Source organism: Citrus clementina, unplaced genomic scaffold (genome assembly GCF_000493195.1).
Source record: "Citrus clementina cultivar Clemenules unplaced genomic scaffold, Citrus_clementina_v1.0 scaffold_1, whole genome shotgun sequence".
Classification (NCBI taxonomy): Eukaryota; Viridiplantae; Streptophyta; class Magnoliopsida; order Sapindales; family Rutaceae; genus Citrus; species Citrus x clementina.
In genome coordinates this window covers 1,503,615-1,515,065 of record NW_006263303.1, presented here as the reverse complement: position 1 = coordinate 1,515,065, position 11,451 = coordinate 1,503,615, and the positions used below count along the sequence as shown (strand labels likewise).

General features: G+C 30.5%; 1 protein-coding gene across 1 annotated transcript; it reads left to right on the top strand.

Moving 5' to 3' along the window:
* The first annotated feature begins 7,490 nt into the window (after positions 1 to 7,490).
* Positions 7,491 to 9,776, top strand: LOC112095911 (phosphopantothenoylcysteine decarboxylase subunit VHS3-like). Its single transcript, XM_024178703.1, has 3 exons — positions 7,491 to 7,954; positions 9,071 to 9,129; positions 9,222 to 9,776. Exons 1-3 carry the CDS (start codon positions 7,820 to 7,822, stop codon positions 9,562 to 9,564), a joined length of 537 nt encoding a protein of 178 aa, XP_024034471.1. The 5' UTR covers positions 7,491 to 7,819; the 3' UTR covers positions 9,565 to 9,776.
* Positions 9,777 to 11,451: the final 1,675 nt, after the last annotated feature.

Below are 11,451 nucleotides of genomic sequence, written 5' to 3'. Positions count from 1 at the left end.
AACAAGTTCCTAAAGCTATGTTTGGGAGCTTCGATAAATTATGGAATTGGATTAAATTTTATAATTAATAAAATAATCTAATTTTAAGGTATTTTTGGTTGTTATAAACTAATAGGATAGATTAAAATATAGTCCAAAAAATTGGGATTACTAATCCTTATATTTATATGGGTTTAGATGAGATAAAATTAAATGAAGAATTTGTATTCTCTTTATCACTCTTTTATTTTTCATTTAACCCAATATTTTAATAAAAATTAAACGTAGAAGTTAATTTTATAATTTTTTAACTTGTAATTTTCTTTTTATATAGAATATCAAAATTTTATTCATTAATTTATTCAAACTAGTATTGAATATTAAATCAATATAATTTAAAATAATATATTATTTAAATAGTTATTTAAGTTTATTAAATTAAATTAGCATAGTTTTGTCTAATATTGTACCAAACAAAAGATAGTATTATACATAATTTAATTTAATCCAATCTAATTTAATCCTAAAAGCTAATCCAATCCAATCTTGACTTCCAAACGTAGCCTTACGTTATTATTACCAAACGTGGACATAACTATCTCTAAAACCACCCACTAAAATGCAACTGTTTTCAAATTGTTGAAATTTGTATTCTCCCACAAATTGCACACGCAAGGGCTTGAACATCGTAGAGAAGATTTTAAATCTAAACGTAGAAGTTTCAAATAATTTAATAAAATTTTGAAATGTAACATATTTTTTTCTTAATACTTTCTTGTATCATATTCATGAGGTAAACACTGCACTCTTATCACTCTAAAATGAATTTGATGAGATTTACATGGTATCTGATGAGTATTTCATTCATATTATGTAATTTGATGAGTCACTTAATTGACCAGTGATAAAATAATTTTCTCATTAATAATGATATAAAAAGTAAAATTAAAGAGTAGATGTTGTTGATTGATGTCATATTATTATTATTATTTATACTTTGTATAAAATTATTGACATGCAAGTAGAGGTTGATTGAATGAGCAGCGGCCATGCAGTGTTCAGGCTAGAGGGCCGAGCCCACTAGACCAAAAACTTATAGACAAGAAGACAAAGGGTTGTACTGCTAATTTTGCATGCAAGTTTTACTGTTTAGCCTCCTATAATTTACTATTTGTATGTTGTTTTATGCTATGGTCAATAAGGAGCCAAATCTATCTATTAATAAGGTAAGGAATAGTTTAAAAAAAAAAAAAAGCAGAAATGCAAGATATCCAAATTGAATCCATCATCTTAGCAGTAAAAAAAAAAACAAACAATACCTTAAGACAACAGAGGGTAAAATTTATTCTAGCTATATGGTGATGCGAAAATGTAGCAAAATTAGATATATTGAAGAAACTGTAGCCAGTTGATTGTTCCTAATTAAAGAAAGGCCATGGATTTGGCCTTGGCATTGGCGGCAGCAGAAGAAGAAGCTGCAGCTCTTGCATACATAAAGAGGCGCTGCAAGCACGAAGTGCTGGTAATTGGGAACAGCAATTTGCCACTGAACGCTGGATTTTCCTGGATGCATTGCTTTAATCCTCTCACTACATTTCTTCTTTCAGTCTTTGGGTCACCATACCTGGCAAGTGATTCGTGTTGCCTATAAAAAAATTGCCAATGAACTCAAAATTAATGAAACCCATATATGAGTTGTATATAACTGCATTTTTTCAGTCATTAATTATAGTTGAAGTTAAAACATTATTTATTAACAAAAAAATCCATTTTATATATACATATATATTATTGTGGACTTGTACATAGTTCTTAGCAATTATATGTACATGCGAAAGTCTATACAAAAAATGATTACAGAATTGGAAGAATGAGGCTTTCATCTCTCATAAAATTTATTTTATCATTTGTGTTTCTTATATTTAATTTCTAAAACTTCACTTACAATGATCCATTAACAGCTGCATTTAAAATATAAAAAAAATTGACGCTACATTTTAATTATATTATGAGGTATTAAAATTTTATAATAATAATAAAAATAAAAAACTTGAGAGATAAAATATATATACACACACACACACACATATACATGAGACGAAAGTGTTATTCTATACGAATATAAGATCTATACCTAAAATTCTCCAATGGCAGCAGAAGACTGGCCTCCTTGAAAACTTCTTCATTATATGTGGAGAAAGCTTTGATATCTTTCATGAGGATGTCCAAAGCCTTGACTCGTTCATGCCTATATATCAATACGAAATAATAATAATAAATATACGTATTAAACAAATGAAAGTAAGTTAGACGGGGTTAAAAAAAAAGGGTTGTAATAATTAAAAATGATTAACTAGAGAATTTAATTAATTACTTGTCCAAGGCTTCAAGAAATTTCTGCCTTCTAAGTTCAAAATATGTTTTGGTTGACAGCATGTTCTCATGAACTTGAGTAAAACCAGAGAGGTATTTCTCTGCTTCATCAAGCTTCCCAGCAAGCACCATGTCCTCAAAATGTTTCATGTCGAAGAGCAAACCCGATTCACGCTCGAGGCTACACAATAAACGATAAAGAATAAATTATATATATAAATCAAATAAAACGTTTAGAATTCGAACGAGATCTCAAGAGAGCTATCATATTTTTCTCTTTGAGAAATTGTAAGATGATGAACACGAGCTGCTTGTTGATGAGAGAAGACATGGCCTGAAAATCACAAATACAAAAATCTCTTTACAGAAGGCAAAAAGCAATGGCGAAAAGAATCAAGAGCATCGCGTACGGAAAGCTCACTGCACGGATCAGAATTATTGCACCTTTTGAACTGAAAATTTTCTCTTTTGGTGCAGTGCGGTAGCATTGATTTGTAGCAGTGGTGGTGGGTTTGATTCTTTTGGCTGGTGAATGGTGAAAGATATAAGTCGTGCTGCTTATAATGCACACACTATGTACCATTTATATAATTTTATTTTTACTTTAAATTTTGAAGGGACTCTACAGTCAAGGTTGGCCACTTTGTGGGGCCACTGTGTATTTCCCTCTCTCACAGGTACTAGGTATCTCTGCATCTCTTCCTATGATATCTTGTGTAGGACTTCAATCTTGGCCGCAGATCGAAGATGGCAATTCTCTGGTATGGGATTGTTTGGTACTTTGTCATTTCTATAAAATGTATAACTAACAGTGTATTAACGTCTCCGATACCTTTTCCCAAAAAAAAGAAAAAGAAAAAAAAGCCTCCGATACTATAAGAACCGTTTATTAGTCCCATCGTAAAATTAAATCATTTTAATTTTTTTTTTAACATTATGAGAAATTGAAATAATTTTTTAAAATTATTTAAAGGCAGATTTGACGGGTTATGTGCCAAATATTGAACATCTTATTTGTGGCATAACAACCTAAGAGGAGGATTTCATTAGATCTTTGTCAATTTTTGAAAAATATTAGAACATTCATGTCGATATTACACTATAACAAATTTACCTATGCATAATTCAATAAATTTCATATAAATTCAAGATCTTATTTTAAATTACGTAATTTTTTTAAATTAATGTTCTGAAAATAAATTAAAGAAATAAATTTTATAGGGAAATTTTGAGAATAATTATCATTAGTAAATATAATACTTGGTAGTAAGGTGCTGTTTGTTTTTTTAGTATGAAGTTTGAATTTAATTTTTTTTAGACATTTGTTTATTTTATGTTTTTTTTTAACTTATCACTTATTATCAGACAATTTTATCTGAATAGAAAAAGTAAAAAAAAAATCCAGTTTTATCTTAAGTCTGAAGTTTAAATGGAAAATTTTAATTTCAAATCTCAAAAATACCATTAAAAATTCATGTATTTCTAATATTATCTATAATAACCTAATATTTTTTATTATTCTTATTTTTTTAATTGCTTAAAATTTTTATTCACATGTTAACATTAACTAAACTGAAATATTGAACAAATCAAATTATGTCCATTGTGATTAATAAAAAATAAAACAATAGTATTGACTTTATAATAAAATTTGATGTTATAATTACATCTTTTATTACAAAATTAAATTAATATGAACAATGATAATATTTTTTTATTTAATGCTACCAAACTAATCAACCTATAAAAATTATAAATTGTGAAAAATAAATATATGCACCACTTAAAAGGTTATTTATGTCAAATTTCTAATTTTTAAGTTTTTTCTCTTCAGACGTAAAAAAAGAGAAAATAAATATGTTATTTAGATATTTTTATTCAGATTTATTTAAATTTCAATAAAATTCAAACCTATTCAAATTTTAAATGAAAAAATAAACATAACCTTAGTTTTTTAATCATAATGCTTAATTAGTGATAGTGACTTCATACGTGATCCCAACCTCAACAAGGTGTGAGCCACGCTCTTCTTTTGGAGCGTGTGGGAAAACTTTTCCACCAGCAGGTGATTTGACGACAACGACCACCATCACGGGTAATGTACGAAAGCAAAAACATGTGGGGCCCACTACTGAAGGATCTTTATGGACGCGCCTTTGTGTTACGTTGCTTAGAAGATCTAAAAAGGGTTTGAATGCTTCACAACATTACGACTGTGCCACGGAATTTCCAAGTGGAAACATTAGATTTTGTCCTGACAACGTTCACCCGCGAGGGGTAGACATGACTTTAATGTTAGAGTTGCGCTCGGCGGTAGCACACTATATTATATTTTATTGGCTATATTACATTGTAATATATCACATTAAAATGTATTAAACTTTAATTGATTATCATGTTTAGAGTAATATGTATTGTAGCATATGTAATAATATTTAATATCATTATTTATATTATTATTATTAATTATTATAATATAATTAAATAATTTTATATTATATTATATTTTTATTTTTATTTAGATGTTTATTATTAGTTATATTAAATTTTCAAATAATAATAAATTTTTATAGATTAATTATTATAATATAATTAAATAATAAATTATTTAGTTATATTTTTAATATAATTAAAATAATATAATATAACATTATTGAGTAAGAAATTATAAATTTACTAATTTATATTAATAATTATAATGTGAACATAAAAATAAAAATAAATAATAATATTATATTAAACTAAAAATCTGTTTTTGTTTATTATTATAATAAACAAGTAAATTAAATAATTAAAAAAATTATTATGGTAAATTGTTGCCAGTTGGGTTTAGCTAATGCAACAATTGCTTCAAGCAAAGATGGGGAATGCAGCCTCATGTTATGAGGGGTGCGGAAACTAACTAAAATTTTAATTAGTTACAATCTAATTTGGACTAACAAATGGCTTAATTATGGAGTTTTTCAAAATCTGGAATAATTAATTGATTAACTTTGAGTTGGATTTCATTTTAATTATCTTTAGTTATAACTGGGTGTGAAATTTAATTTAAAAAAATATTTCATTTGAACAGTCAATTTCATTTGAAATTATATCTTAGAGTTGATGAGAAACTTAGGGATAATACGAATTAAAAGTTAATTTTAAAAATATTGGTAACATTTATATTCTATAAAAACATTCCAATTTGAATCTAATAATTAGTTTAGCTCGTTATAATTTCATTATTTTTTGGGTAATAAAAAGTAATTGCTTAAATGTGCGTTTAGAATTGAGGTTGGGTTGCTATAGCTTAAAAGTTACAGCACTAAAGTGTTTAGTAAATACTAGTTATTGTACCTTTGAAGCTATGTTGATGTGGTTTTTTTACTTGTATCATAGAAAATATATTATATCTTTAATAATTTTATCAAAATTATTATTTAAAATTTATATTTACTACATATTACTAACTTTTGTTTCATAATTACAACTTTTTTTTTTCCGCAGCAGCTATATTTTAAAAGTTACAGCACCTCAATCCCAAATGCACCCTAAGTAAGATTCACATTTATAATTTGTATCGCAAACTTTTAAATTGAGTAACAGACTAACAGTTAAGCACATACATATTTAGTTTTTAAAAATGTAGTAAAACAACATTAATTTTTAGTAATTCATAATTTATTCATTGATATTTAGTTAGATACCTTGTATCTTGTTTGTAGTTCAGTATTTGAATGGGCACAAAAGAATTGGTGAAATTATGTAATAAAATTTTTTTTAAAAAGTGTTGCAGAAGAATTAAGATAATAAATAAAATGCCAAAAAAAAAAAAAGAGAAGTCAAGATGTGCTCAACACTGTCCTTAAAGACTATTTTTACCCCTCAAAATAATTTTTTGGTGCAAATAGGTTGTTAACAGATAGTCTCGTGAATACAAGACTGTAATTGTTGTAAGAGTGCACACTCAAATACAACAATTTAGAACAACAATAAATAAATATATAATATGATGATTTATGTGGTAGTGTTTGGATTGTGAAAAAAGTATATTTGAAGAAGTTAAGAAATAAGTTAATATCTTGTAGTAATCTATCGATTACTATTTATAGATTAATGGTGTCTATTTAAAATACATCTTCGAATAGCTACCATTTAATTTAAGTCTCTTTCAACTACCTCAACTTCCTTCAACATTAATTTCATAACTACCATAACTTCCTCATTAACATTTAAATTTGAACTCTTATAAGTTGATTCAAATTTACAGTGCACGATCCGGTATTTTGAAATAGCCTCACATTCACACAACAAAAGGTATAGGTGGGAATGAGAAACATTTCACTTAACAACAATTTGTATCTTATATTATTAGTCGAGCTTAGTAATTGTGAACGCCAAATGCATTTATGACCACCCGACCTGTTTTTAGAGAGCAAAAAAATATATGTATCCTTCTTTTTTATGAGGGAAAACATATTTCGTTAATAACTCAATTGATTAATTAAAAAATGTACTCAATTCACTTGTTTTAAAAATTTACTTAATTGATTATATATTGACTTGAAATCTTATAGGCTACGTTGATTTAACTCGCTCCATGCATTTGGGAGATCATTGACTTTAGGTGGCAATTACGTGCTGATAACGTGTTGTGTAATCTTACAGGACGTATTGAATGGAGTGTAATTATAAATAGAAATAAGTAAATTAAAAGGAAGGAATAAGAGAACCAATAAGTTATTTTATATTCCTCTTCATAATTCAAGCGTTCGATTACAATGCATGCATGCGTGACTATTTTATACAAGAATTTTCACCAGCTACATACAAACGGTGTGTGCACAAGGTTTCTATCGAGTCTTAGGTCAATTTTTTAATAAACCAAAACATCATGCATGTGATCTCGGAGATTTGAGTGGTTTTATGGATGGCCACAGCACCGTTTCACAATTGATATATATATATATATATATATATATATATATATATTTGTCATTTTCATTTGATCTATGAACATCTCAATGGAGATAGATACTGTAGCAATTTCTTTGAATTACCCAATCCATCTAAAAATCAGTAATGTTTCTCTAAATTTTATTTAGGCTCATTAACTTTATTTAGCCCAATCAAATGAATTTAGTACCAAATTTAGATTTGGAAACAATTCATGTCCATATTGAGACACATCATGATCGGCATTGAACGACCCAGATCTTGCCTGTCACACTGATACCAATCACCAGTCGGTGACCCTCTATCTAATTTCGTACTCTTTCTAGATCCAGTGTGGTCGCCAACGTTGATAGCAAGTGTGTATATTTATGTATATCTTCAAAACCCCTAACTAAAACCCCCAAATTCAAAACCCAAATTCCCATTCTCTCTCACTGTTACGTTGTAGCAATCAATTTTCCTTTCAATTGTTTCTCCCAATTAGGGTTTCTATCCTCTTTTTAAACTGCTTCGCTCTCTCAATTGGTCAATGTTAAATATGGAAATACAGAGCCTCTGCTCAAGCGCCGTCGCTTTGGGGACGGCTCTTCGCTCTGCGATCGAAGCTGTGGTTGCTGAGACAGCCATTGTGGCCGCAAAGTCTATTTCCTTGTCCCTCTTGGTGGTAATATAATATTTCTCGTTATCTCTACTCTAATTACTCATTTATCTATTTTCTAGAAAATTTTTTCCCATTACAATTAGGGTTGATTTTTCAGATATTGATTTTTCAGAAATTATGCTAATTCATTCGAAAACTGTGCTTTTTATTCACGTGGTTGTGTTTTTTGGTCCTGTTTATAGAGAGGAATGGATAAAATTAGAGAACTTTGCTGTGAATGGTAGTACATGTGAACTATAAATTAGGGTTTTGGATGAGCTGGGTTTTTGTTTAATTGTTAGATTGTTTAAAATCTAGTCAGCTACTTAAAGAAGAAGTTTGGTAAAGCAAGACATGACACTTTCCTTTTGTAGAAGATTTGAATGTCATTGTCATTCGCTGTTCTTTTTGGTATGTCTGCTTAGATTTAATGTCTTAATGGGGCGTTTTGGTTGTTCTAGGAGAAAGTTCATTGAAATAATATAAAGTTGTTTGTTTATAATCTGCTCCCTCTTGAATCAAGAGCCAATAGTGAGCATGCTTAGAGGAGAAACTTGAGAATTGAATGGAACGTTAGAGCGTTTGTCTTTCATTGAAGAATTTATATAGTGTGGCATTTTGTCATGTATGTTTCTCTTAATTTTCACCCATGGACTGACAGCTTCTGAAGAAAAGCTGATAGCTTAATTATGGGCATATAACAGTGAGTGAGAAGGGGGGAAAAAGCAGAGAGAGTGTTTTTTAGAATTTATATAAACTAGTGGTTAACACCCATCACTTATAGGCTAATACTAATGCTGGTTATCGTCATATCTCATCGTACTCCATGGTTATGGCTTAAAAGTTGGTTGGAATTAGGTTTGTATAGACCTGACATTCATGTATTTCTGAAAAAGGAAAAAGAATAGAGGAAGCTTTTTCCAAGTATGAACTTCTATTATAGCATGCTAGCTACCATCTAGGTGAGTGTAGAGCGAAGTGGGATGTTATGAGCTCGCGTGTCATTATTAATTGTGCTTTAATTTGTAGGATCTTTACAGTCTTCTGGAAGTACTCCTTGTATAATTGTGCCCTTTTCACAAATTACATACTTGTGAGAAAACATTCTTGTCTTAGCATTGGTTTGATTTTGTTTTCCAGATAGGGACCATGCCTCATGGAACAGATCTCCTTTGTAAAGAACCTAGCGCATTTGGAAGGTTTGTGAATTTTGACACGGTTTCTTTTGCCCTGTTTTAATTTCTGTCATGTTGTTCCAGAGGGGAGGATTCAAATAAGTTTTTACATGCAGGTTTCCATTTGGTGAGCTTTATGCAGTGAAAAAGCCTGATCCTGAGAACAAGGATGGTAGTGACACTGAGGATGATGAAGAGGATGATGATGATGATGCTGCAGAGGATCCAGATGATGAAGAAGGTGAGGAGGAGGATGGTTCTGGTGAAGAAGGTAAGGATAATGGGGATCCAGAGGATGAGCCTGAGGCCAATGGTGATGGTGCAAGTGGAGATGATGACGATGAAGAAGAGGATGACGACGATGATGATGGGGAAGAAGAGGATGACGACGATGACGAAGAAGACGAAGATGAAGACGAGGACGAAATTCCTCAGCCACCGACTAAGAAGAGAAAATGAAACTAGAATAATTCCTATCTCCTGTTGTGTTTTTCACTTTTTGGCTTTTGGGGTTAGAAAGTCTGGATAGGTGCCTAAAGTGGGTGAGTTGAGGGTTTGCCTGTCAACATTTTAGAGTAGAAAAGATTGTGATGCTTTTGTGGATTAAAACTTTGTTTTAATCTTTCTAATATTACATCTCTATTGTCTTTATGAATTTGCCATTTTTGATCTTTCAATTGTTTCGGTATTTCAATTACAATTACAGTGTCTCGGAGGATTGAAAACTTGAATGGATCAATTGCTTCGCCTTGATCATGTAATAATGATTAAGCTCATGGACGGTCTTGAATCCCTAGCCGTTTAATCTCACATTCTATTGTGAACTGCGTATTTCCTTAGAGCTTAAGCAGAGAAACTCAAAACGCTCAAAAGCCATACTCAATCAAATGTTAGAGGATTGAGGATGAATAGGAAACTGAGAACCCAAAGCAAATTTAAAACTAATCTCAGTAATTGGAACCACAACAATTTTGCCATTTTTTGTACCAGTCGTGAGTCCCCATTATACTTCAATCATCCATATTACGCCCTTTTGAGAGTATTTGGCTACTTGCTTAATGGAGGGATACCTTTTTGCTTATTGTTTCTTGAGATTTAACGGAGGAATAATTGTTTTTCTATTGTGATTTTTCCAGCTTCCCTTGTGGCACAAAAAAATAGAAATTAGATTGATGATCACACAACTTTTTCTGAAAACCCACAATAAATACTGAGTAGAGCAGCCGCAATTTTGTCCAGAATCTTTGATTGCTCTTTTTCTTAAAATAATAATGTCTTCAACTTCCCCCGACTCAAGAGTCAGAGAGAGGATAGCAAAACTTGGATTTGGCATTTACTTGCCGGTGGTCGAAGACTCCCAAGTCCAAGATATGCATGTATCGAAGATCATGGCTCTAAAAGTTGATTCAAGCCAGATACACTCGGTCATCTCTTTTGTGAAAATGACACATAGTTTGCAAACAGTTACGTTCGAGTTTGATTTGGATTTTGTTCCATGTCTAAACTCTCCAACTCATTAGTCTTTTGAAGCTCATGCTCGTGCTGATGGTGCCCTACAAGATAGCTTAGCTTCTTAATTATCGTTGATTGACTGTAAGACACTTGTCAAATGGATGAGATAACAACAGATTTAATCCAACTTACAAGTTTTCAAGCACTAAGGGGTAGTGATTAAGGATTAAGAAAACCTACATGGCCACGAGTTTCGGCAGTGCATCATTTTTAACTTGAGCGCTGGTTGATTGTAGTTTTTGTCACTTAAACCCCCCGAGTATTCTTGTTAAAATGAAAAGAAGCACATGCACATCTATTCATTTGGTTTCCTCATGGTAGGAGATGTGTACAAAAAATGGTTTGTTATGTATGTCTAGATCCAAAAAGAAAAATCAAACATGCATAATTTATGTGTTTGTTTGTAAGCATTAACTTTTCTACTCCACACTGGTGACGTGCACCTTCAATTCGCTCGGTGATTAGGCCGATGCAGAATATAGTGAGAGATTCAGCACCTTTCGTAAACAGCCCAATGAGTTTGAGAAATCAACTCAGCCGGTTGACAAAAAAATTGCTCCATTAGTCCATTTCGAGATTTTTACAAATCAATTTTTGTTTTTAAAGTGACTTGTTTCACAATCATTTTAGAATTGAACTGAGAGCTCGCTGATTATTAAGTATATTTACAGTGAGATTGGGATTTCGGCATATTCATTTCTATGTTGAAATAATTATCGAAACCATCATTTGTTTAAATTTCAAAAGGTTAATAAAACTTAATTTGAGCTATGGTTGATATTGCAACCTCATAATTTTTTGTGAAATGGTTTAATGTTATGCACATTCTTATTT

What these genes read in the sequence shown, in the direction of transcription:
- LOC112095911 (XM_024178703.1), top strand. Translation starts at nt 7,820, where the DNA reads ATGTTAAATATGGAAATACAGAGCCTCTGCTCAAGCGCCGTCGCTTTG. An exon ending in TTTCCTTGTCCCTCTTGGTG is followed by an intron (nt 7,955 to 9,070) that starts GTAATATAATAT and finishes TTTGTTTTCCAG; the next exon opens with ATAGGGACCATGCCTCATGG. An exon ending in GAACCTAGCGCATTTGGAAG is followed by an intron (nt 9,130 to 9,221) that starts GTTTGTGAATTT and finishes TTTTACATGCAG; the next exon opens with GTTTCCATTTGGTGAGCTTT.